Here is a 26,747-nt window from a genome sequence, read left to right as displayed (position 1 = left end):
TTATTATTATTATTATTATTATTATTATTATTATTATTATTATTATTATTATCTATGTACGTCGATTCTTTTACAGCAGATGTGCGAATAATGCGGTTAGATTTTCAATTTAAACTCACATATTTACAATGTGACGTTAAATGAAAGCTAGATGTAAGGGCTTGACAGATATTGAACTTTTCAAATCTTTGCCAAAAAATAAATATCCTAAGCTTCGTTCTTTCGCTTGCTCTGTTGAAGCCATGTTCGCTGTAACTTACGTTTGTGAAAAAATATTTTCAACACTGAAAATAGTAAAAATCAAATTTAGATCACGACTGACAGACAAATATCTTCGTGATCTCATTAAATATCAGTCCTATCAAAATTTTTCAAGGAATAAAACTTATCGGAAATGATTTTTAAAGAAACTTTTGTTATATAATATTTTTCACAAAAATCAATAATAAGCGAGATATTTCGATTGATTTAATTCAGGCCCCCTTATAACCCCCCTTTTAAATAATGTATTTTGAATGCCATATAGCCTAAAATCTAAGTTACAACGAACTTAATTTATATTCCAATTTTCATCGAAATCTTTTGAGCCATTATCGCGTGAAAAGGTAACAAACATACAGACAGACAGACAGACAGACAGACATACAAACAAAAATTTCAAAAAAGCGATTTTCGGTTTCAGGGTGGTTAATTATATAATGTTAGGACCAGTTATTTTTGGAAAATAAAAAAATTACCAGAAAAATTTCGGCAACAGATTTATTATTAGTATAGATTTCAAATTATCTTTACATTTCTTTTTTTTTCAATTATGCAACTTATAAGAAACATTATTATAAAAAGTCATTACTTTCCAATATTTTGGTTCCTTATTGTCTACTATAGAAGCGAGTGTGATGTCTGACTTTTATATAGAAGGGTTTTCCTTTTGTGAAGAAGTATATATTTTCTTTATTAAAACTTTACAAGAGAATATAAATACATAGTAAACCTTGCATGACCAAACTCGCTCGGTGCTCATTAATATGTAGGCAAACTCTTGGTATATAAATCGTTACGTGTATTAATGGATCTAAAACATTCAATTTTTGCTATGCCTACAACACAAACAAAACATAGGCCCTAATACGAATATTATAAAAAAAAAGGGGGGGAACGGTCTACCTACATGAACGATACTCAGCGTAACAGCAGCTAAGATTTCTGAAACTGATCCGCATGGCGAGAATGTACACGATGTTAAGACAACAATAGCAATGCCGTTGCTATGTTACAGACAGACTAAACTTAATGTTAGTTGTGCACAGAATGTGGCGATTAAGAAATTTGACAAATAGCATCCGCTCCGTTGACTGGGGCGAAAGGGGCCGTTCGCTGCTGAACCGCCCAGTGGCGGATGTAGCACGGATGATCGGGATCGGAGGATTAGCCGGAGCGACGGCTTATTGGCTGTACAGTCAATACTCAAACCAGCTGCAGCCTCAACCCGAACCCGTGCCCGATCCCGATCCCGATCCCGGTCCCAAAATGTCTCTCGCCACCAAGAACATCATCATGAAGCATAGGCGAAGACATCACCATCATTACGATCTGCCGGCATCGGAAGCTTCCTCTGAACGGGAACTGAGAGTCGTGGAATACGACGAGTACCCGCCTCGAGAACCCCAGCATGATACTGATACTCCCGCAGGGACCTGCAGTTTACCGGCTCAGTATTATCTCCATGACTTCTACGTGAGTGTCTTGGGAGAAGAATATTCCGCAGCTAGGCTGCACAGATCATCTGGTGTGCTTGAGCAGGAGAAGCCATCTGATCTCCCCTCTACAAGTATGCCTGTTCCCGAACAGGAAGCTTTACCACAGCCGGAAGAAACGCAAGATCGAGCTTCCAAGGAAAAACGCTTGTCCCGAAGACAAAGGTATGTGTTTATGTATCTAACCTAGATAATAACGCACTGCTGCTTCTACAGATTTTATTTTTACTTCAATTTTTATTGTACCTGAGTTTTGGAATGTACTTCACTCCCAACCCTTCTACTGGTAAACTTCCAACCGTTCACGACACAGAACCGAGGGCGCGTAAGCAGTACCGAGTTACTGAGTATAGTAGGTTTCAGGGCTCGGGCGTAGAAATTGGTTATCACGATTTCACTCTAAAACTTGTTTTGAAATTAAGACTAGTATTGTCTGATTCAAAATCAACAAAAATATTTGCGGATTATCCATAAATAAGACAATTTATAAAGAAAAAGAGTTGCACTATTTCTTATTGCGTTGGGATGGCGTCGTAGAAGTACACTGTTGGCATTATAGGCTCACGCGCATTAATACATAACAGATGACAAGCGCGGAACTTTCAACATCAATTTTCAGACAATCATGGATGTTAGAGGTATATTGTAGATTATAGATGTGAAATTATCACTGCATTAACACGTTGATTCATTCACATAACACACGCTTAATGCACTAAATGTAATTATGAAGAATGGAGAAGAAAGTCGTCCACTATCATCTTTCACTGGATGGTTCTGGACACGTACACCAAGGCGGGCAACATTTGCAAACGAAATGATACTAAACTTAAGGAATGTTACTACAGGGGTATTGTGTGACAGGTTTGATTAGGTGTGTATTATGTGACAGATTAGGTTAGGTTTGATTAGGTGTGTTGTTACTGGATAATCCGCAATTTTTTTAGTTGATTTCTTATCAGACAGTACTAGTCTTAATTTCAAAACAAGTTTCAGTGTAAAATCGTGATAACCAATTTCTACGCCGGACCCCGTTTCAGAAATATGTTCGCGTTTTCCAGTGACGAAAGAGCTTTCAATATTGAATCATATTTTCGTACGGGTACTGTCGTCCGTTTCCCTATGTCGCATCCCGGTTTCCCCCACCTGCTTCTGTTCGCCCCTCTGTTAAGTCTAGTAGCTGGGCTATCTTAGCTCTTTTCTGAAAACATTAACTTCTGTTAGTAATTGGACGTCTACGTAATATTATTCAAGTGTTTAAAGTAACTTAAATAAAAGGGCCTCCTTAAGTAATTAACTATTACGCGATTTCCCCCCCCCCCTTTCTACAACCCTGCGACAAAACCACTTGAACGGACAGTAGATAGCATTTCTGAGTGATTTTATCTTTTCGGATCGGGCAGAAGTGAAGATTGAATTTACAGTACGTAATGTACTCTTTTATAGAGTAGGTATAGAATTATTTCAACATGAGTTACTCGTACGAAGGACGAAACTGGTAATTGGAATTAGGTACAATAGTCTATAGTGCGATAATATGCACAAAAGAACTGAGGCCTTTATCAAAATGAACGGCCACCATTTTCTAAAATGTGTTTAAATATCCATATTATGATTATTTTTCAATTTAACTTCATTCTCTATATTGTACGCTAATGTGCTGTAACAGTACAATATACACTGCATAATTAATACTTCCGAATGGATAGCTCAATTCGTGTGTAAAAACACTAAGTGTTAATACAGTACTGTATTTTGATTAAACAAAAACCTAATGAAAATGATCAAACTCAAAATTGCGATATTTCCTAGTTTACATACTGTAAATGGATGAACTACTTTTCTTCCCTCCTATACCTAGTAAAGTGATTTGTATTTTACGCAGTATCATCGAACTCCAGTCGTGGAAGGGGTAGCAAACGGTGTTTCCTGTTTCAATCGTTAATAGGAAGGTATAGCCAGGTTAATATTAAAAATGTTAGTAAAAATAAAATGATGTCTCTGTATATTGTAGTAGCTTCTGCACTCTTGCTACTTAGACCAGCGGCTTCCAGATTATTGGATGTCAGGACTCTTAACCCTAGCTGGATCAAGCTTTTTTTAGTTACGCGGTGGACCAAGGGGGGTTAAAAAGTATCCACTAGGAATAATTGGCACAAATGTGAATATAATGCACATAGATCAATTTTATAATTCTATTTGACATCTCTTTAATACAAATTAATTAATGTTGTGTTTATTTATTGATAAATTGAAATTATTTTTGCTGAAATGAAAAAAAAATGAAACAAAATATTCTAGCCATCACCTCTTAATTTCACTCAGCATATTAATAGTAAATCCATGGCACTACAGCCCATGAAGGGTCAAGACCGACCAGCCGGCTGCTGGCCTCACGTCCACATGCCGAAGCAGAGGTGGACGATCATCCAACCAGAATGGAGGTATCGTGTGGTTAGCACGATGATTCCCCCAGCCGTTATAGCTGGTTTGCGAAACCTGATTTTCGCTGCCTATCGTAGCTCCTCAAGTGCATCACGATGCTGGGTGGGCACCAGTTCCATACACTGGCCAAAATTTCGTGAGAAAATAAAACAAAAACAAAAAGATAAAAATACTAACATTTTTGGTATGTTATGGTGTGTACCTGTTCAATTTTTTATTTTATTTTATTTTATTGGGTTATTTTACGACGCTGTATCAACATCTAGGTTATTTAGCGTCTGAATGATATGAAGGTGATAATGCCGGTGAAATGAGTCCAGGGTCCAGCACCGAAAGTTACCCAGCATTTGCTCGTATTGGGTTGAGGGAAAACCCCGGAAAAAACCTCAACCAGGTAACTTGCCCCGACCGGGATTCGAACCCGGGCCACCTGATTTCGCAGTCAGACGCGCTGACCGTTACTCCACAGGTGTGGACTACCTGTTCAATGATCACGTAAAGAACTGTAACACATTTTTTTTAACAAAATATTGTATACCTGCTAATTTCACTCAGCATCTTATTACTACTACTGAAATAAAATAAATCTAAGTTTACCTTCTCATTTCACTCACCATCACATTAGTTCTATTGAAATATAAGAAGCAAATAAAAGAAAATAAAACAAAAGATAAAGGGCCATATTCATAGACATGCTTAGTGCGAGCTTCCGGTGGATGATCAGCGAACTAACGTTATTCGTATTCATAAACCAGTGTTAGCTCGTAGTGCGCGCTAACGAAATATCTATGCATAGAACCCAAAAACTAAACTTTGGTATGTTGTAGTCTGTGCCTTGTTCAATCATCACGTACACAACTGTAACACACATTAGTCTTCTTGGTATATCTACCACACACAAATAGCTCACATACTGCACAAACAATGGTGGTTTTTGCCAATTTGTTCTTCTGTTCTTAGTATGAGCCTCATCACAGCATACATGACATCTTCCTTTTCCAGTCGAATGTTTTGGAGTCTAACTTCTTTTCCTAAGTTTCCTCTCAAGGACAGCTTCCATGGCTGCTAATAAGTTGTTTTGGAGCCCAGTTACGACTTCAGGCCGTTGTTCAACTTGAGGTTTGATGAGGTCTAATCCTAACTGCTGGAGATACAGACGTCGCCCAAGGGGGGGGGTTAGTACGGTTCCATTCACAAAAGTTCATGGTGTGCAAAGCATATGCATTTATGCAGGCAATATCTATCAAAAGTGTAGAATACAGAGAGAAGCCATCGTCCGGTACTTCTTTTTGTACTGTATTTTTCTCACCATTTGGTCGATGGTGTCAAATGCTCCTTTTGTTGAATTATAAAATGAATTAATGTCAGATTTCTTCTTAGGTCCTTCATCAGAAACAAGCATCACAATGTTGAGATGATAGCATAATTAGGACCTTCTTTGGTTTTGGTATATATGATACCAAAGTCACAGGTGGTTTTCCAGAGGATGAATCAGTAAAGGTGAAGATGTGGAATATAGTTCTCTTTCTTTTACAGAATTCAGCTTTTTGGAATGTGCTTATGTTATTTTGCATAGTCTCAACTAAAGTCAGATTGTAGTCACTGTAGAGATCCTCCGCTAAATCAACAGATGTATAGTAATAGTCTGTTACATTTTGGCCTGTATTTTTGTAAGGAGCAACAAGCCCTATCACAGTCTCTTTAGGTCCTTTGTATTCAGAAGTTGTGCCTTACTGCTTACCGGCGTACACTTCCATTCTGTGAACGTATCTTTCTTTACAGTCTGCAAGCATTCTTATCAGGATCCCATACTTTCCCGGCTTATCTTTAATGAAAACCTGGAAGAGTCAATTTCCTCTAAAAAGGGACAGCATTTCATCAATAGTGGTATTTTTGTAAGCATAATAGAATTTAAGAAAAATTTGTATTTAGGAGATGGAATATTTCACGCAAAGGAGCAAATTTGTTACTTTGTCTTCGAATTTCCCGTGTACCTTTATCATAAAATCTGATTATCCTCAAAAGATCACGGAATCTGTTTCGGATCATGCCTGCAGTTTATGCTGATCTGCCAAGTTCTCCAGACCAGAAATTATGATAGTCCAAGCATTGGCACCTATCAATATCAGAATACCCAGAAACGCAAGAAATTCAGTCATATTTGTTTCCTCAATATTATTCCTTCTTCCCTCTTCATTTGTGTGTTGTGGAATTTTTGAGACCATATCATCATCCATGGATATCATAAAGGATTCATATAAATTGTATACTCTACCTGCTGGTCGTAGTCTCGGTTTGCACGAATTATATTAACAATGGTTCTTAGAGCAGGGCGAAGTGGAGTGGATATATACACCTACCACTTTTTGCCACATATGTAACTACATTGGTATTTCTGTTGTGAATATAATCAATCGAATCGTCAGTCGTATCACTTTCACTTTCGCTTACATTTATCTCTTCTAAATCATACACTGCGTCTTCATTTTCACTTACATTGTCATCTCCACTTTGATCATAATTTTCCTCCTCTCCCTCTTCAGTAACAACACTTAGGTCCTTATCACTCATAGTTTCTGGATATTTATATCATCATACACTACAACTAACACTACTCACAGATCAAGAGCAAATGAATTACTAAAAACGTTTCCTGCTATCAATAACGGTGAAATGTTCTTATGTAGTATACAAGCAGCAATGTTGTCGATATATAAATTTAAAACGTTATGACAGCACCATAATTAATCGTTGATTCAAAATTTAGCATATTAAAAAATAGTTACATGCTGGACCAAGGGGGGGTTATTTTGTGTCCACATAGACTTTTCATGAAATAAAGAAGGCAGATCATTTGAAAATATTTTTTTTCTTAGAGATTCATAAAATTTGAAGTTTTTCTGACACAATCATGGAATATGAACGTCAAAATAATATTATTCCAATTTTAATAGCCAAATTAAAAATGTGTGGACACAAAATGACCCCCCCCCCCTTGGTCCATGGAGGGTTAAAGGTTCATATTTCATTTTGACGGACTCTCTAAAATGCTTAGTATAATTTTAGGTTCACAAACATGGTGTAGTGAAGTAAGCATCTTAAAGTGAATGTTCTCGATACAAATCTACACGCTTAGACTGATTCGTACCAAATTTTGCAAATTTAAAGTTCATAACAAGGAGAAAAACATAGGCTATATTAAAATTGTGAAAATGAACGTGAAATTACTTAAACAAATAAAAATTGAAAATAAATACGATGAAACATTCATGTATAATATTAAAATGCAATTTTCTGCAGTCAATTGTTCTTTATTATTGTCTGTTGTATGCAACATCGACTTTCACGAGGCCATGGAAATTATAAAACGAAATTAAATTACATTGTTGGTACACATCATGAAGGCTAAAATCTAGAAGACAATTAATACAATAACTGTATTTACGTACAGTCGCTCAAAGTTGCAAACATTAACTTAAAACTGCGTGGTTTTCCACACTCTCAACTATATTTTATACAAAGGAGTGGGGGGGGGGGGAAAGAAAAAAATATTTTACACATATCAAAAAGCACTTCAATGATACTTCTGTCATTTTGCTAATGTAGTATGTGAATATACGTAAACCCACTGAAAATAACACTGTATTAATTATTCATGTCCGAAATAATTCGTGACACTGAAAAATTGTGGGCGAAATAGGAAGAAGCCAGGCTATATTACAAATGATGATTTAATTTATCAACGATAAAAGTGACTACATTGCTTTAAACAAAGGATTTAATGACTTGAATTGTAATACAGATTAACATTTCTTTCCTTTACAGAAAGGAGGACAAGAAACATCCTCGCCTGTAACGATTTTGGTGAGTTCATATTTAATATTTTTTACTTGTTTCCAGTGGCACACCCTAAAATATAACCATGGGAAAGCTATTCATTTTCAGACGAACATTAAAGCTGTACGCAAAGCGTAGATGGACTCACAAGTACAGACAGCGTCGCTGTATGTGATTGGCTGGCTAGGAAAGTTTACGGCTACTAAATATTGTCCAAATAAAATTTACATAACTTCGAACATCATCGAAAGTTTGAGTTTTCCAAAATCTAAAAATGTATCCACAGAGAATCAATCCTATTAAAAATAAACTGTTTCAAACATCACACATTTCCCACAATAATGCTTGTAGATACTGATACAGACTCGTCAAGCATTAAAACCTTTCGCCTTCTTTTTTTTTTTTCTTTCTTTTTCTGTTTTATTATTATTATTATTATTATTATTATTATTATTATTATAATCATCATCATCATCATTATTTAGGAAGCTAGACCCCGAGTAGTCCCCCAGTCGGTGTGCCGCTGTTTGTTTCTAAACACTCTTCTTTTATAAAATATCTTTGTTAGTGTTATGCATTTCGGTCTAAAGCAAGGAGATGCACTGTCTACCTTTACTTTTTTAATTTGCTCTAGAATATGTCATTAAGAAAATCCAGGAAAATAGAGAGGGTTTGGAATTGAACAGGTTACATCAGTTGCTTGTTTATGCGGATGACGTAAATATGTTAGCAGAAAATCCACAAGAGGTTGGGGAAAACGCGTGAATTTTAAGGATATAGGTTTGGTAAACCCCGAAAATACAAAGTATATGATTATGTCTCGGGACCACAACATAGTACGAAATGGAAATATAAAAATTGGAAATTTATCCTTTGAAAAGGTAGAAAAATTCAAATACCTTGGAGGAACAGTAACAAATTTAAATGACACTCGAGAGCAAATTAAACGCTGAATAAATATGGGAAATGCCTGTTATTATTTGGTTGAGAAGCTTCTATCATCTAGTCTGCTTTCGAAAAATCTGAAAATTATAATTTATAAAACAGTTATATTACCGGTTGTTCTGTATGGTTGTGAAAATTGGACTCTCACTTTGAGAGAGGAACAAAGGTTAAAGGTGTTTGAGACATATTTGGGGCTAATATTCTTAAAGTTGCTTTACAGCTACAATAAAGAACAGGTCCAGGTATGAAAATGCAAGTAGGAATTATATACATAATTAACACAATAACATTTTATACAATGTAGTACTGATACCATTTAATAATGTATTAAATATACACAGAAGATTATTACATTAATATTACACGGTACTGAGAAATGTGAAGAATTCGTATAAAAATAGAAATTGTGAGATATAAAGAAATTGTTTAACTTTACCTTAAATAATGCAGGGTTTGGGTTATGATTTTAATGTTCTCAGGAAGACTACTTAAAATTTTTATTGTCATGCAAATTACTTCTTTTTTATAGCATGATAAATTTGATAATGGTGTATGAACATTTTCTTCCTGCGGGTATTTATACTGTGTATGGCCAAAGTAGTTGGAAAATTTCTTTATTACATATGAGAAAGTTTACTAAAGAGCAGGATGTGTATTGATTTATTAAGGTCAGAATTTACTATTAAAATTGTCTATACGATTCTATAGAAATACACAAACGATTAGGGAAAACACGGAAATTTTACTTGAAGCAAGTAAAGCGATCGGTTTGGAAGTAAATCCCGAAAAGACAAAGTATATGATTATGTCTCGTGACAAGAATATTGTACGAAATGGAAATATAAAAATTGGAGATTTATCCTTCGAAGAGGTGGAAAAATTCAAATATCTTGTAGCAACAGTAACAAATATAAATGACACTCGGGAGGAAATTAAACACAAAATAAATATGGGAAATGCGGGTTATTATTCGGTTGAGAAGCTCTTATCATCCAGTCTGCTGTCCAAAAATCTGAAAGTTAGAATTTATAAAACAGTTATATTACCGGTTCTTCTATATCGTTGTGAAACTTGGACTCTCACTCTGAGAGAGGAACATAGGTTAAGGGTGTTTGAGAATAAGGTGCTTAGGAAAATATTTGGGACTAAGCGGGATGAAATTACAGGAGAATGGAGAAAGTTACACAACGCAGAACTGCACGCATTGTATTCTTCACCTGACATAATTAGGAACATTAAATCCAGACGATTGAGATGGGCAGGGCATGTAGCACGTATGGGCGAATCCAGAAATGCATATAGAGTGTTAGTTGGGAGACCGGAGGAAAAAAGACCTTTAGGGAGGCCGAGACGTAGATGGGAGGATAATATGAAGATGGATTTGAGGAAGGTGCGATATGATAGAGACTGGATTAATCTTGCACAGGATAGGGACCGATGGCGGGCTTATGTGAGGGCGGCAATGAACCGTCGGGTTCCTTAAAAGCTATTTCTAAGTAAGTAGTACGATTCTATAGACTTTGTTTCAACTATTATTCTATTTGCCCTCTTTTCAGTAAGAATGTATTTTAACTAGTAGCTCGTGCAGCAAATGCTGCGGACTAAGTTCATTAGAAGTTTAAATAAATATTTTTCAGATTTATTTTCTAGACAGAATAATAGATATTTTGAAACTTATTTGCTTCCATAATAATGAAACATACTCAGCGAAATATGTAACAGTGAAAGCAACGTAATCACTAAAGAAGTTTAACCTTGTCAAAAATATCTCCGTTTATAAAACTTCCTTAGAATGGATTTTATACCAAATGCTTTTCTTGGACATTTCCATCTTAATTTCTTTGAGTTTTAATGCGCAAACGCAAGTATAATGTCAAGGCGATCAACGGTGGGAGTAAAGTCGTAGCCACTTGAAGTCATTGCGAATTGTTGGCAGGGATGTGACATTTTGGAGTGTATTAGGTACCAGTAGGCCTAAATGCTGGACATCATTTTGGCCACGTTAAAACGCTAGCATAATACTATAACAATGACGTAGTCTGTTTATTGACCATAAGCTCGTAATGACTTCTCGCTGAAGATCAGAGTTGGAAGTTAGGCCTATGTATGTATTTTCCTCCAGCTCGACTCCGAATGATCATAAATGCCAGAACAATTTGCTTACCTATATTCAAAAGCAGTGGTTCCCAGACATTATGAAGGTGCGATACCTTTCGGTTAGATATTTGTTTGCGACTTACCTACTATGGTACTGGTACTCCACTCAATTCGAAATATAGAAATCCCTGTAAAATCGAAAATAACGATAATTTTATTCAAAATCAGGTCACACCACCCAACGTCTAATATACCGATACCTGCAAGACAAGAAATGGAAATATGCAAACCAATTTTGAACTTCTCCTTGGCTTCTTAGACTGACTTTCGTTGCTGATATACAGAGTGTCCGGGACAAAATTTACCAATAAGAAAGTTTAATAACTCACCAAATAATTGATGGATGAAAATGCTGTTTGCGGGAATAGACAAAAGGACTTCCAAAGTTTCGAGTGACCACTAATAAACTTCTATGTGTGCACCTCTTGTAGCACGACAGATGTCCAGGCGATATTCAAGTTCTTGCCAAACGGTCCAATCACAGTTTCATGTGTAAGTCCGCACCAAACATTAATCCTAGGGCTGTCTCTTTCCAATTCCCTCACTACATGCCGATTTTCTGATCCCCAGATGCGACAATTATGCCTGTTGACGATCCCACAGACGTGGAAGGTGGACTCATCACTAAACACGACCTTCTGCAGATATCCACTTTCAATATCAATTTTCAACAGCATGTCACTAGCGAAATCATATCGTGCAGGCAAGTCGTTTGGTTTCAACTTTTGAACCAATTGAATCTTGTATGCATGCAGACGTAACCTCTTGTGCAGAACATCGTGGATAGTTGACTTTGGAATTGCAAGTTCCCTGCTGGCACGGCGAACAGACTTACACGGGCTCCGTCGAAAAACTTGCTGAATTCTGTCGACTTGCGCTTCTGTCACTTTCTTCCCGCGTGGTGTTTTCTCTACAAGAGAACCGGTCTCAAGAAGCTTTCTATGCCAAGTTGTTATTGTGTGCCTATCTGGTGGTTGCTTCTCAGGCCACTGTTGCCTAAATCTTCTCTCCACTATCTTCGGATACTTGAATTCGGCAAGCAAATAGCAGCATTGAACTTTTTGTTGCACTGTGAACGCCATTTTAATTACAGCTATGTCAACAACAATGACCAAATGTTGTCAACATCACACATAAAACTTAAAATGTCCCTCTTTCATTTGCAGCAAATTTCATTTTCCTATCTCCATTATTACGCGAGTTATTAAACTTTCTTATTGGTAAATTTTGTCCCGGACACAGTGTATTTTTCGACCAATTAAATACATTGAATAGTAGCTTGCAAGCCAAGATGTTATCATTATAATAGCCAGAGATAAAATCGCCGGATTTATAAAGAAACTCAATTTCTAATCATCACTTGACAAAAACAATATAATTTTTTACAACATATTTAAAACTAATGGAAAATACAGCTACATGCGCTATAATACGACACAAATAATGATTGTGAGTTTGTTTTTGTAGATATGGAGTTAAACTCGAACAATTTTAAACAATAACTTACTCAGTTTTTTATGGGAAAAAACGCAAAGCAATTACGTCAGTCGCGGATACTGAATCCGTTTTTACAGAGTTTAATTAAACTGGTTGTAATTCCACAAAATGAAATATATATTAAAGAAATATGCACGTAATGATGGAATGCTAAAACTGTAATTTTTTTTTCGCGGAGCGTAGGCCACTTTTGGGTCAAAATAATAGAAAAATATTTCGAGCTTCCAAAGGAGTTCTTAAATTTGTTATGGTATTTACAAATTATTATTTATACAAAATAAGTTTATTGTAGTCTATGAATGCCATCACAACAAAAAGACAAATTGAAAATGATAACAGCTTGTGAATGTAGAGTTCAGATTTGAGAAACTACTTTCTTAAAAGCAGGTGAATTTATCGAATTATATTATTTTTTATCTTAAACTGCTGTTATTTTTCTATGTTCAATGTTATGTTTCTAAATGCAACGTAAATTTATCTTAACAGTCTTACTAATAAACCGTGCATAGTTTTTATACGAGACTTATGCAGAGTTGAGACAGAAAACGTTACTAATAAACCGTGAATAAGCTATGGACGTATAAACAGGCTGTAACTATACAATGGGAATTGCTTTGCAGTAGTTGTATACACGAAACCCCTTGTTTAAACGTTGTACTGTATAGAGAAAAAATGGCCGCCTCTCTAACAGCTGTTCGTATCAACTGTCATTTTATGATGATAGATGCCTTGTAACGACAGAAGAACACACCAAAGAGCACAGAATAAGTAGAATAATATTGCTGTAGCTTGTACTCTTTGACCAAAATGTAGTGTGGTAATCGATTAGAGCCAGTTGCACTATCGATATTTAACTTGCCACACTAGAGCGCTCTACCGGATTCAGTAGAGAACATCAGATATTCTATTACCTTTCGTAACGAAGTAATGACGAAACTATGACGTAGCTGTGTAACAGTTATACACGACGTATGTAGTGAGTATTAGTAAGGAATTTACACACGACTTATAAACGAGCTACTCATTGTATAAGTATAAGACAGTTAAACGACTGTATATAGAGTTTTTATTAGTAAGATCGTAAGACGTTCATTTATCTTATTTTGCAAGTCATCTCGCCACCCCTCTCATTGTTCTAGAGTACATCCGTTGAAACAGTACAGTATGCCTTACAATAATAATATTTCTCTCGCATGTTCCTGTTCTACACTCCTAATGAAGACATTTCTGTACTTGGAGGCGTACATGGATTGCTGAAATACTTGGCTAAATAATGACTAAGAGTCAACTCTGTCTTTAAATATCAAAGTTGGGTTCTTTTCAGTCATGGCTTCCACTCTTCATTGCCTTTCTCAGTCACTATTGTTTGTCCTCCACGATTCTTCTCATCTTCAATAGATTCTCGTCTCAAGCCAGTGACAGCCTATAGCCTATGAAGAAGCGAGTTCTCACAAAGCGTGCTGTAGCCATTCACGTGACAGTGTGACCATATACAGAGTGATTTATATAGAACTGACACATTTCTTTCTTTAATTATTCCGTTGGAAATTCATTCAATGACCCAATTTTAGCACCAAATTAAGCAGAATGTTCTGGAGTTTCGATTCCTTGTCACTAGATGCGCAGATGTTTATGTTTTATTCCTATTGTTGGCAGCTGTTTTCGACATTTTGTGTCAACGTGAAAATGCAGTACACATTAAATCAACGACTCTTCCTTGTGAAGCAATACTGGATTACGAATTCAATTACAGCTACTCAAAGGGCATACCAGAGAGAATTTGGTGTTCGCAATCCTCCCAAAAGAAACACAATACCGGGACTGGCAAACAAATTGGAAACAACTGGATCTCTGGTGAGTGAAAAGGGCAAGCATCGTTCATCTAGGCTTCCCACGGTTGTTGTTGACGTAAGAGCACGACTGGAGCAGTCACCCAAAAAATCATTAAGACGTTTGTCTTTGAGTTTGCTCAGCAACTGGACGATGTAGAGCTGGGTCAAGGATATTTTCAGCAAGAAAGTGCTACATGCCATACATCAAATGAACCCATGGAACTACAGTAATTGCAAGTTTCTTTGACGACCGAATAATTTCCAGGAACCTGTGGCCATCGAGATCTTCGGATTTGACAACGCCGGACTTCTTTCTATGAGATTACTTAATCTCCCAAAATTCCTTTACATTTTAGGTATAATAAGTTGTCGCTAGCACAATTCGTTTTGAAACAATTAATAAAAGAAATGTGTCAGTTCTATATAAATCACTCTGTATAAGGCACTTTCAGAATTGTGCGGAGTCATGACATTAAAATTATTTCTTAAATCTTCATTTCACCGAAGTATAAACTTGAATTTACAGAACACAGATATAAATAATAGCATAGTCTTGTGCCTGCAATGATTAACACCAGAGAAAGGGGCTATTTCGTACCTAAATGATGCATTGCCTTTCTTCCAGAATGTTGCATATCAAACATTTTATTATACTGGTAATGAGAGTTGTATTATTTGCTATTGTAATTTAACATTGAGAAGCATATTATGAGCTGTTAGTTCTTCAATTGGTTAATGTTTGCAGTTACATGCGCCAAGACCGGCCCGACCAACAGGCACGGATTCAAGCGCCATGTCCTCTAAAGGGGCATGTGCCAAAAACCACCGGAACATCAGGCACAAGATTCCAGCGCTGTGAAGTGCCGACCACCAAGCACGAGACTCCAGCGCCAAGTCCTGCCCGACCAACCGGCACAAGAGGACTCTTTTAATTTATCTATATAAACATATACATATATCAATCAAAATTCTCAGTTAATTCAAAATTCTCAGTTAATTCAAAATTCTCAGTTAATTCAAAATTCTAGTACCGCCAGAGCAGAGTATGAAAAACCTACTCTGCAAAGCTAAATTTCTGTCAAACATTCATTAAACACACATTACACTACACTTAGGGCCCACACCTGTGGAGTAACGGTTAGCGTATCTAGCCACGAAACCAGGTGGAAGAAAGCAACTAGAACAACTCGTGTTGCAGAACGTAGAAGAGGGAGTATAAATAGAGCTGGGAAGCAACCAGAACACCTCGTGTTGCACCGCGCTACATGAACATGGAGGAGGGCAGTATAAATAGTGCTGGGAAGCAACCAGAACACCCCGTGCTGCACCGCACTACATGAACGTAGAGGAGGGCAGTATAAATAGTGCTGGGAAGCAACCAGTACACCTCGTGTTGCACCGCACTACATGAACATAGAGGAGGGCAGTATAAATAGTGCTGGGAAGCAACCAGAACACCTCGTGTTGCACCGCGCTACATGAACATGGAGGAGGGCAGTATAAATAGTGCTGGGAAGCAACCAGAACACCTCGTGCTGCACCGCACTACTTGAACATAGAGGAGGGCAGTATAAATAGTGCTGGGAAGCAACCAGAACACCTCGTGCTGCACCGCACTACATGAGCATGGAGGAGGGCAGTATAAATAGTGCTGGGAAGCAACCAGAACACCTCGTGTTGTACCGCCTACATGAACGTAGAGGAGGGCAGTATAAATAGTGCTGGGAAGCAACCAGAACACCTCGTGTTGCACCGCACTACATGGACATAGAGAAGGGCAGTATAAATAGTGCTGGGAAGCAACCAGAACACCTCGTGTTGTACCGCACTACATGAACATGGAGGAGGGCAGTATAAATAGTGCTGGGAAGCAACCAGAACACCTCGTGTTGCACCGCACTACATGGACATAGAGGAGGGCAGTATAAATAGTGCTGGGAAGCAACCAGAACACCTCGTGTTGCACCGCACTACATGAACGTAGAGGAGGGCAGTATAAATAGTGCTGGGAAGCAACCAGAACACCTCGTGTTGTACCGCCTACATGAACATAGAGGAGGGCAGTATAAATTGTGCTGGGAAGCAACCAGAACACCTCGTGTTGTACCGCCTACATGAACGTAGAGGAGGGTAGTATAAATTGTGCTGGGAAGCAACCAGAACACCTCGTGTTGCACCGCACTACATGAACATAGAGGAGGGCAGTATAAATAGTGCTGGGAAGCAACCAGAACACCTCGTGTTGTACCGCCTACATGAACGTAGAGGAGGGCAGTATAAATAGTGCTGGGAAGCAACCAGAACACCTCGTGTTGCACCGCACTACATGGACATAGAGAAGGGCAGTATAAATAGTGCTGGGAAGCAACCAGAACACCTCGTGTTGTACCGCACTACATGAACATGGAGGAGGGCAGTATAAATAGTGCTGGGAAGCAACCAGAACACCTCGTGTTGCACCGCACTACATGGACATAGAGGAGGGCAGTATAAATAGTGCTGGGAAGCAACCAGAACACCTCGTGTTGCACCGCACTACATGAACGTAGAGGAGGGCAGTATAAATAGTGCTGGGAAGCAACCAGAACACCTCGTGTTGTACCGCCTACATGAACATAGAGGAGGGCAGTATAAATTGTGCTGGGAAGCAACCAGAACACGTCGTGTTGTACCGCCTACATGAACATAGAGGAGGGCAGTATAAATTGTGCTGGGAAGCAACCAGAACACCTCGAGTTGCACCGCGCTACTATGAATGGGGCATAGAGGAGATCGGTATTACTTATTGAAAGAATTTGTGCTGGCAAGAAAGCAATCAGAAGCATTCGTGTGCACGGCAGTCCCATGAATTTGAGATAGAGGAGGAAAGTAATAATACTTTATAAGAAACTGTGCTGGGAAAAAAATCAACCAAAGCCATTCGTGTTGAACGTTTCTACTGTGAACGGGTCATAATGTATGGCAATATAAATTGTTCGGAAACAATTGTTCTTAGAAGAAAGCAACCAGAACCATTCGTGTTGAACGTCACTACTACGGACGTAATATAGTGCAGAACAGTAAAAATGGTGTTGTAATTATTGTGCTGGGAAGAATGTAATCACAATCAGTCGTGTTATACAGCGCTATTATTAGTGGCACGAAGAGAATGACAGTAAAATTGGTGTTGTAATAAATTGTGCTGGAAAGAAGACAATCAGCATCACGTGTTTTATACGACGCTACTATGAACGGAATATGGTGGAGGACAGTAAATTAGTACTGTAATAAAATTGTGCTGGGATGAATTGTACTGTACTGGAATCACTTGTGTTATAGAGGACTACTATGAACTAGAAATGAAGGAGTATAGTAAGAGTGATGCAGTAACGGGAAAGTATCTGAAGAATGGGACTGGTATCACTTGCGTAGTGTACGGGATGTAGAATGATACGATGGCACTGGGAAGTATTTGGGAGGAGGACCATTAGCATGAGATGTGTGATACGATACATGTGAACGGATTGCAGATGAACACATTGGGATTTGCACAGTTATGTTATTATTCTCAGAAGATTGGGAACAGCGTCACAAGTGTGGAGCGACACTAATATGAATTGAATACAGAAGAGCTTCTTGAGAATTGCGCAGCGTTGCAAAAGTGATGAGATGAATGATATCAAGATCCGTTACATGATACCCTAGAAAAAAAATGATACGCTATATGTGGGAATATATAAGAACTTAAAGACATTGGTGCAGTATTGAGTATATGCTGGAAGAAGAGATTAATAGGTTGATGAATTCGACCCTCAAATATGAAGAGATTATCTGAGATGTCCAGTCAAGTTGCCTTCCGAACGGAGAAAGTTTCAAGGTAGGGGAGAATTAATATCCAACATATATTTTATACAGGGTGGAAGTGAAATAACCTTGCAGTTTTCCAGAGCGAATAACTCATGTTGTATGTAACAAAAAAACATAACAACATATTGGTAGAAAGTTACTAGTTTTTTTTTTTTTCAAAAAAAGTTTTTTCCCCTCGAATATCTAGCAATCTCTTATTCGGTAACTATTGAACGTAGGATCTAGGGGCGGCCCGTCCTTATGTGCTACAGTGCTACAGCACAATGATAATTTTGGCTCAAATAATGTATTTGTAATACCACCATAGTATTTGATCTGCCATTTGACAATTTTCCGTGGTTATGTTCATGACGCGTTATAAAGTGTTTAGTCTTCGTGCCTTCTTTGGTGCCTCAGGGGTTCGTTGTGCTACTCAAAGCTCCACATGAAAAATGTAGACAGTTATGCGCATGTGCGAAGCTGAAATCACTGCTCTGATTGGCTATTTTTACGCGGGAAAGTGCTGTAGTCAGCTTCAGCACAACACAGCTTGGGGGTTGCAAAAGTAAAGCGTAACGAAAGAATGCTTGTTTGTGGAAGAATTCGGAACTATGTACAATGTATTTGGTAATTCAAGTGTCCGACTGCTGCTGCCATCTACCAGTTAAAGTTGCTGTCAACAGCTATACTATACTGAACAAAAGAGTGTTCCAGATACAATTTGGATTTCTATACGGAAGACCTGACTTCCGAAATATAGATGGCTGTTCAATTGTCACAATACATAGTATCCAACAATTTACAGGGTCCATTCTGTGAAGTATCGAAGTTGTTAAATATTTTGGTTACAACACCAATGACCACTGCTGAGCCAGAAATATGTTTTTCTTCCTTGAAACGCATAAAAACGTTTTTAAGGAACACTATGTCCCAGGATCGTCTCACTGCTCTTGCAATACTGTCAATAGAAAAGTGTATGATGTCCAAGATGGAGGGGTTTAACATGAAATGCCAAGTTCTGCAGTACGAAAGAACGTCGTATGGACTTCATATTTCATCACTAGGCGAAACTCAAAATTAAGATAAATACATACGTGTAGGCCTCTACAGTAGGCCGATATAGAGATTGTAGCACACTAATTATTTTGACCACCAGCCGCTACTGGTAGGATCATGATTTTTGTCCATATTGATAGGGAATCTAATAAACAACAATTTATACACCTCGCGTGTTTCAATAACGTGCACGGTTTTCGTGTAAATTGAATTTTAAAAACCTCTAAATTCAAGCCATTGCACGATGCGAGCAAGTAACAACGACTTGGCAGAGAGCACCTCACCTACCAACACACCAAGTTCATTGACCTCTTACATCTGTGTCACGAGTAGAGTCTGTTAGCGACGATGTTGCCGCACTGTTGAAACTTCAAACTTAATTTTCTTATTAACCGTGCATTTCATCACAAAACGTAGTATAAGTTTTCTATTCATTTACGTGTACCGTACCGTCCCTTTCAATCTTCAACGTTATTTCACTTCAACCCTGTATATTGGTACACAGTTGAATAGTTTACAGAAGATTTTGGTTTACCCTGCGATTAAATTATTTCTAGTGGCCGAATTGGAAAAAATGACTGCCGGTATGCACAGACTTGTTTTGTGATACAACTAGTTTGGGGATTTCTTAAATAAGGCATTGCTCCTAGGCGTGAACTAAATATAATACATCACGCGTTGTACTACTGTACCCATGTCTATGAGAGGGTACAGAGTATGACGACACTATTTGTTAGCATAATTGGTTGTGTGATCAGCTTCACTAAATAGCAGTCAATTTTAAATATTTACTACCGGTATGCTTTTGGTATCTTATTTTACTTCCGCTATGCCATACCGGCTGATACCGACCCAATTCGGCCACTGATAATATAGTAATTAAATCGTTATATTTATACCAGTATATTAATAATAATAAAATAATAATAATGTTATTATTATTATTATTATTATTATTATTATTATTATTATTATTTCTCGTGACCAGAATATTGTACGAAATGGTAATACAGAAATTGGAGATTTATCCTTCGAAGAGGTGGAAAAATTAAAATATCTTGGAGCAACAGTAACAAATATAAATGACACTCGGGAGGAAATTAAACGCAGAATAAATATGGGAAATGCGTGTTATTATTCGGTTGAGAAGCTCTTATCATGTAGTCTGCTGTCCAAAAATTTGAAAGTTAGAATTTATAAAACAGTTATATTACCGGTTCTTCTGCATGGTTGTGAAACTTGGACTCTCACTCTGAGAGAGGAACATAGGTTAAGGGTGTTTGAGAATAAGGTGCTTAGGAAAATATTTGGGGCTAAGCGGGATGAAGTTACAGGAGAATGGAGAAGTTACACAACACAGAACTGCACGCATTGTATTCTTCACCTGACATAATTAGGAACATTAAATCCAGACGTTTGAGATGGGCAGGGCATGTAGCACGTATGGGCGAATCCAGAAATGCATACAGAGTGTTAGTCGGGAGACCGTAGGGAAAAAGACCTTTAGGGAGGCCGAGACGTAGATGGGAGGATAATATTAAAATGGATTTGAGGGAGGTGGGGTATGATGATAGAGACTGGATTAATCTTGCACAGGATAGGGACCGATGGCGGGCTTATGTGAGGGCGGCAATGAACCTTCGGGTTCCTTAAAAGCCATTTGTAAGTAAGTAAGTAATTATTATTATTATTATTATTATTATTATTATTATTATTATTTTATTATTATTATTATACATTTTCGTTCTCTTTGTACAATTCAAAGGAGGTGTTAGCCCAAAAGATATAGACTAGGAGTTTGAAAGTAAATAAAATGTACCATTTTGAGAGAAATAACATTTGTTGAAGCCCGATTCACTTGAGAGTGATATACTGTAGTTCGAATGGTGCAAGAAGTTCATAATAATATGTTGTGCTAATTTTCACGGTAGCCTTGTAGTTTCTAGCATCATTGAATATTCTGAATATTATAAACACTACAGGTTTTAAGGGGTAAGAGCCATTATTCTAACTGATAATTATTCATGTCATAAGGAAAAAAAAATGTCCCCACAATTTTTTTTAATTGCAATATTTAACTAATTATTTATTAAATTTCACAGTATTAGACGTTTGGTAATGTTACTGGATTTGGAGGAGGGGTTTACAAGTACTCAGTATGCCTCAAGCGGTACAGACATCCGGTACAAAACAGAATGATTCTCTGTTCTAATGCAGAGGCGGACCAGGACAACTGTTGTCTAGATAAAACGAGAAGCAAATACAAACTTTCAATCTAATTAATAGAACATTAAGCTAAATTTACATTTTATTTAACAATATTGCTCCATTTTTATTGTACCTCTAAAAATAAACCATAATATTTTACTGCACAAAATCACACGAACTTTTTTTTCTAATGCAAAATCTTAATATCTCCCGCTTCCGTAAAGCAGTATCATTTTTAAATAAATTTCTGGTTGTGAGGTTTTCGAAACGGGGTAAGAGACTCCCAGTTTATAATAATCGTTGAGAAACTACTGTAAAATGTATGATTTGAGGCTTTCTCGGCGTTGGTTCGCTAATATGTTTTCGCGGGATATCAGCCGAGTTAAGATTTTGGAATGCTCCAAGCTTTCGACTGCTATCTCTGCAGCCATCTTCTGGGAAGTGATGTCCGAACAGAAAGTCGAAAGGTAATATAGATGTTAGGCTGTCTCAGGTGATCAAGCTGGAGAGAAACAATTTTAACAGAGACAGTGGACTCCAGCTCAGTCTGGCATGGACACCGGCCTTGGACCAACTTAGGCCCTCTTACAATCAAGGTCATGAAGATCACGGACCGAGGACGGCAACCGATTCCAACCGGCGGAACAGGGCTCGCCGCCCGCCAAACTTCACACAGGAATCCCGGGAGGGGCGGAGCTTACGAGGAATGACAATTCCCGGCCCCGGATTGGCCGATCCGCCAAACAATCCCGTTTCACCTGAGACAGCCTAACATCTATATTACCTTTCGACTTTCAGTTCGGACATCACTTCCCTGAAGATGGCTGCAGAGATAGCAGTCGAAAGCTTGGAGCATTCCAAAATGTTAACTCGGCTGATATCCCGCGAAAACATATTAGCGACTACTGTAAAAGTTCGTATACGTTAGGTAACATTCTTTGCGAAAAACGTTGGCGGTACATCTTTCTTGCCGCACTTGAATTACGACGCCTTTCTCCATGAATTAATAACATATGATATTCCTGAACTGTGAATGATATTGTAAGTTGATACACTTAAAATAACAATGTGTCTACCGAATACCTGTACTGAACTGTCATCCGCTCGGCAGGAAGCCTATGGACAAGGAGCTTGAACTCAGCTGAGCTGTACGTCTGTGCTGCATGAATCCAGAGGAGCAGGTTACCGCGTCTCTCACGCCAGAATATTAACTATCGTAAGCATGCATTATTATTTAATTTCACGAAAACGTAATAGAACACACAAATATTTATTTCAACTAATATTAACTCTGCTAGATGTACAGCTGTCAAAAGAAAAAGTGACCACTATCTAAGTTCCCTTCGGGTATCTTCGCTACAATTCGGAGACAGGCGATGTTACAAGTTGTTGGACCACGATACCTGCTATATACAGTTATAAGTGAAGTGCTCTATACACTACACTTGTAGAGTAATGGTAGGGTTGCGGGCTGGTATTCGTAAGGTCGTGCGTTCGAATACCAACGAGTGCTGTTTATTTTTTTTGTTTTTAAAATATGGAGAAAATACAATTGCTGCTGTCTCTTTTACGACTGTTTTAGTAGGCCTAATTAACATCAGGTTCATGAATGCTTTATGTCATCACTTAATCATTATTTATTATGATATTATGGCTTCAAATGGACAAAAAGAAAGACAAATTTTATACTCAACAAAAAAAAATCTTTCGTGACGTAAACAAAACAATCATACTGGTGTCTGCCTTATTAAACGTTAAAAGAACCAAACCAAAAGCCAAGATTGAATATTTAGTCCATCTTCCTCTAATCTCGATCATATTTTGCAGTCGAGTGGACATGTCGTGGATGAGCTTCCACATCATCAGGACGTCTTGGAGGGGGATTGGGCCAATTTTTCCGCATATTATTACGTTTCCTTGCTTGTGCCCCCCCCCCCCCCGTGGCTCAATTGGAACAACGTCTGAATTCAGATGTTAACTTCTCAGGCTCAAATCCTCGTCGTTCCTTTTCAATTTATTGTGTTACAGGATAGTATAATTTATACTAATAATAAATCTGTAGCCGAAATTTTTCTGGTAATTTTCGATTTTCCAAAAATAATTGGTCCTAACATATATGATTAACCACCCTGAAACCGAAAATCGCTTTTTTGACATTTTTGTTTGTATGTCTGTCCGTCTGTCTGTCTGCTGTCTGTATGTTTGTTACCTTTTCACGCGATAATGGATGAACAGATTTCGATGAAAATTGGAATATAAATTAAGTTCGTTGTAACTTAGATTTTAGGCTATATGGCATTCAAAATACATTATTTAAAAGGGGGTTATAAGGGGGTCTGAATTAAATAAATCGAAATATCTCGCTTATTATTGATTTTTGTGAAAAATGTTACATAACAAACATTTCTTTAAAAATCCTTTCCGATAAGTTTTATTCTTTGAAAAAGTTTGATAGAACTGATATTTAATGAGATAAATGAGTTTTAAAATTAAAATAACTGCCATCTAAGGCGGTGTATTGAAATAAAAAACAAACGACTTCGTCTATAAGGGGCCTTGGACACAACAATCGAAAGCTATGAAACATAGCCTGCAGACAATGTTTCTGTGTTTATATGAAGTAATATCAGAAGCTAAATTAACCGATTTGTATAATTAATTATTATTTCATCATTGGAAAGTATAGTTTCTCTGGATGGACATATGCTATAATGTTATTACAGTAACTTGTGAGTGAATTGAGGACAGGTAAGATTAAAATAGCTTCTTATGCACAGAAAACTTGATAGGTTATTCTGTATATTCATTTCCTGTATTTCTTGAAATGTTTATGAGTATATTCATTTTTATCTCAGAGAATTAACGAACAACGAGAGTGTATTGATTTAGTATGCAGTAATAGTACGTTAGCTTAGAAATCCATTATTGTATAATTCAAATTTTAACTATGCTCAATTGAATCGTGTTAAAATACATAAAATATATATGCAATAAATGCAATGCAAAAAAATTGGGTAATGAGCCAAGCAGATTATGTTGCCCTGTTGTAAAAGCTGTTCCTCCTGAGATTCAAGAGCTCCCACAACAAATTAAAAACTTTCTAATTCGAGTACATCCGTTATCAACACACTTTTTACATAATATAATATAATATAATATAATATAATATAATATAATATAATATAATATAATATAAACATAATAATAAATCTGTAGCCAAAATTTTTCTGTTAATTTTCGCTTTTCCAAAAATAATTGGTAATAACAATTAAGAAACATGTTAAAGGAATTGTCATTGCACCAAATGAGTGGTCTCTGGATCAAAATGATCGCATTTTAATATTTTAAATACAATTTAAATTAAGTAACATATTAAACGATTTACCGTATCCTTCTATCAAACACGAATGTTCCCTGGATCAAATGTCCTATATTAATTACGTCATTACTTTATATTTATTTCTAACGGGTGCAGCGGAGCGCACGGTTACGGCTAGTTTAATAATATAAGAATTTGTATTATTAAACTTTTGTGAAAAAATGAATCTCTAACAGGAATGTGATATATGTATTTAACTTAGAGGACCGCCGCCACAGTTCATTGTTACCGGTAGCAGCTATTGTTGTTGTAATGTCGAAAATGCAACAATGAGTTTCTTAAAACTTTCCTTCTTTTATTTTGTATATAAATGGATAAATATATAAGTAAATAATTAAAGAATATAAAAACAAATCCAATATTGAAATAAGTATGTGTAAACAATGTTCGCTTCAGTTAGGAAAACAGATTTTTTCCTTAATAAAATAACACTGTACAAAGACTTGCTGAAGTGTGCAAACGCTGTTACATTACTAAATGAAAACACGTGCGTCTCTAATGACCTTAAAACATGCATTCGTATTATTTTCTCTTTGCGTTAGATATATTCTGATATTGAGTATCATACATTAAGTAGTTTGCAGCAGAGCTTAATTTTTATAAGAATTTTTATATGGGAAATGGTAAAATTTATACCCATAGTTAGGCCTACTACATTTAGTAATGTCTCAGAATACCTGATTTGGTATATAACTCAACTTCGTCAAAAACTGCATTAAGCACATTTTGAACAGGATCCTGTGACATTAGTGACTTTGGGCTTATTCATTCTGTGTTTCACACTTCCAAGAACAAATAGAACTTTCTTGTGCTGCCAGAATACTTGACAGAAATATAGTAGACTAATACTCAGCGTGAAAACCTTTTAAGGAACTCCACTGACAGACCTCTTTATCTTCACCCTTTACGAAAGGAAACTTAAAATATTTGAAGACTGTACTTAAAAAAGGTTGTAGGCTAGGTACCAAAGACACAAACCGTATAAAACGGAGCTTTTTTGTGCGGCTAGTGATGTAATATAATATATGTTGTACATCTATGAGAAAATCTAGGCTCTAAATATAATTACAATGAGACATATTCTTCCCAGTGAATTGAGCCTTTTATGTCCAGTCTTAATTTCATAATTTACAACGGGAATATAACATGAAATATAGAGTAGTAGTCGTAAATAAAAGGGTACTATTAATTAATTATGTTTCAGATTTTGAAGGTTTACTCAGATGTGCAGACAACAAATAGGCCTACCTGCATTCTTAGCAGCGTGCGGTGTTCATCGGTGTCTGACTTGGAGCTCATAACTGCTGATCAAGATCATCGGTATTCGTCATTTTCAAATGTTAATGTATTGTTAAATCTGTATTGTTGATCTGATGTATTTTCTTTCATACATCATATTTTAATGCATATTTTCAATAAATTAACTTTTGTAATCCTTTGACCACATTCTTTTTATTATTATAAGAATATTATTATTATTATTATTATTAATATCAATATTTTATTATTATTATTATTATTATTATTATTATTATTATTATTATTATTATTATTATTATTATTATTATTATTATTTCTACCTCTGATTGAGATTTTGGCGGTTATGTACACTTAACGGCAAAAAGAATGGGCCGACTCTTGGTCGATAGAAATGTAAGTTCTATCGCGCGGTTCACTCGTGTAAACGTAACGCACTGCAAGGCATTGCTGTGGTGTCTCTTTATTGAAAGTCATTCGTCTATAATGGAGTAAACCTTACGAGCAGTGTGTGACCCAGTGGTAAGAAGTCTGACATCTTTACCAGAGGTTGTG

General features: G+C 36.8%; 2 protein-coding genes across 3 annotated transcripts in view; one reads left to right on the top strand and one right to left on the bottom strand.

Moving 5' to 3' along the window:
- LOC138692733 (diuretic hormone class 2-like) overlaps positions 1–26,747 on the bottom strand; it is a 142,165-nt gene that overhangs the window by 18,560 nt on the left and 96,858 nt on the right. The gene's annotated exons all lie outside the window — the stretch shown is intronic.
- On the top strand, positions 91–26,376 carry LOC138692982 (uncharacterized). Of its 2 annotated transcripts, XM_069816422.1 has the most exons (5): positions 91–1,919; positions 8,025–8,063; positions 15,213–18,323; positions 22,668–22,772; positions 26,140–26,376. In XM_069816422.1, the coding sequence occupies exons 1-2, from the start codon at positions 1,291–1,293 to the stop codon at positions 8,053–8,055; spliced, it is 660 nt and encodes a 219-aa protein (XP_069672523.1). In that variant the 5' UTR covers positions 91–1,290; the 3' UTR covers positions 8,056–8,063; positions 15,213–18,323; positions 22,668–22,772; positions 26,140–26,376. The 2 variants fall into 2 exon arrangements, with proteins under 2 accessions (XP_069672523.1, XP_069672522.1); XM_069816421.1 differs by lacking the exon at positions 22,668–22,772.

This window comes from Periplaneta americana, chromosome 17 (genome assembly GCF_040183065.1).
Source record: "Periplaneta americana isolate PAMFEO1 chromosome 17, P.americana_PAMFEO1_priV1, whole genome shotgun sequence".
Taxonomy (NCBI): domain Eukaryota; kingdom Metazoa; phylum Arthropoda; class Insecta; order Blattodea; family Blattidae; genus Periplaneta; species Periplaneta americana.
The sequence above is the reverse complement of the archived record's forward strand: the minus strand, read 5'-3'. Positions and strand labels throughout refer to the sequence as shown.

What these genes read in the sequence shown, in the direction of transcription:
- LOC138692982 (XM_069816421.1), top strand. Translation starts at nt 1,291, where the DNA reads ATGTTAGTTGTGCACAGAATGTGGCGATTAAGAAATTTGACAAATAGC. An exon ending in CGCTTGTCCCGAAGACAAAG is followed by an intron (nt 1,920 to 8,024) that starts GTATGTGTTTAT and finishes TTTCCTTTACAG; the next exon opens with AAAGGAGGACAAGAAACATC.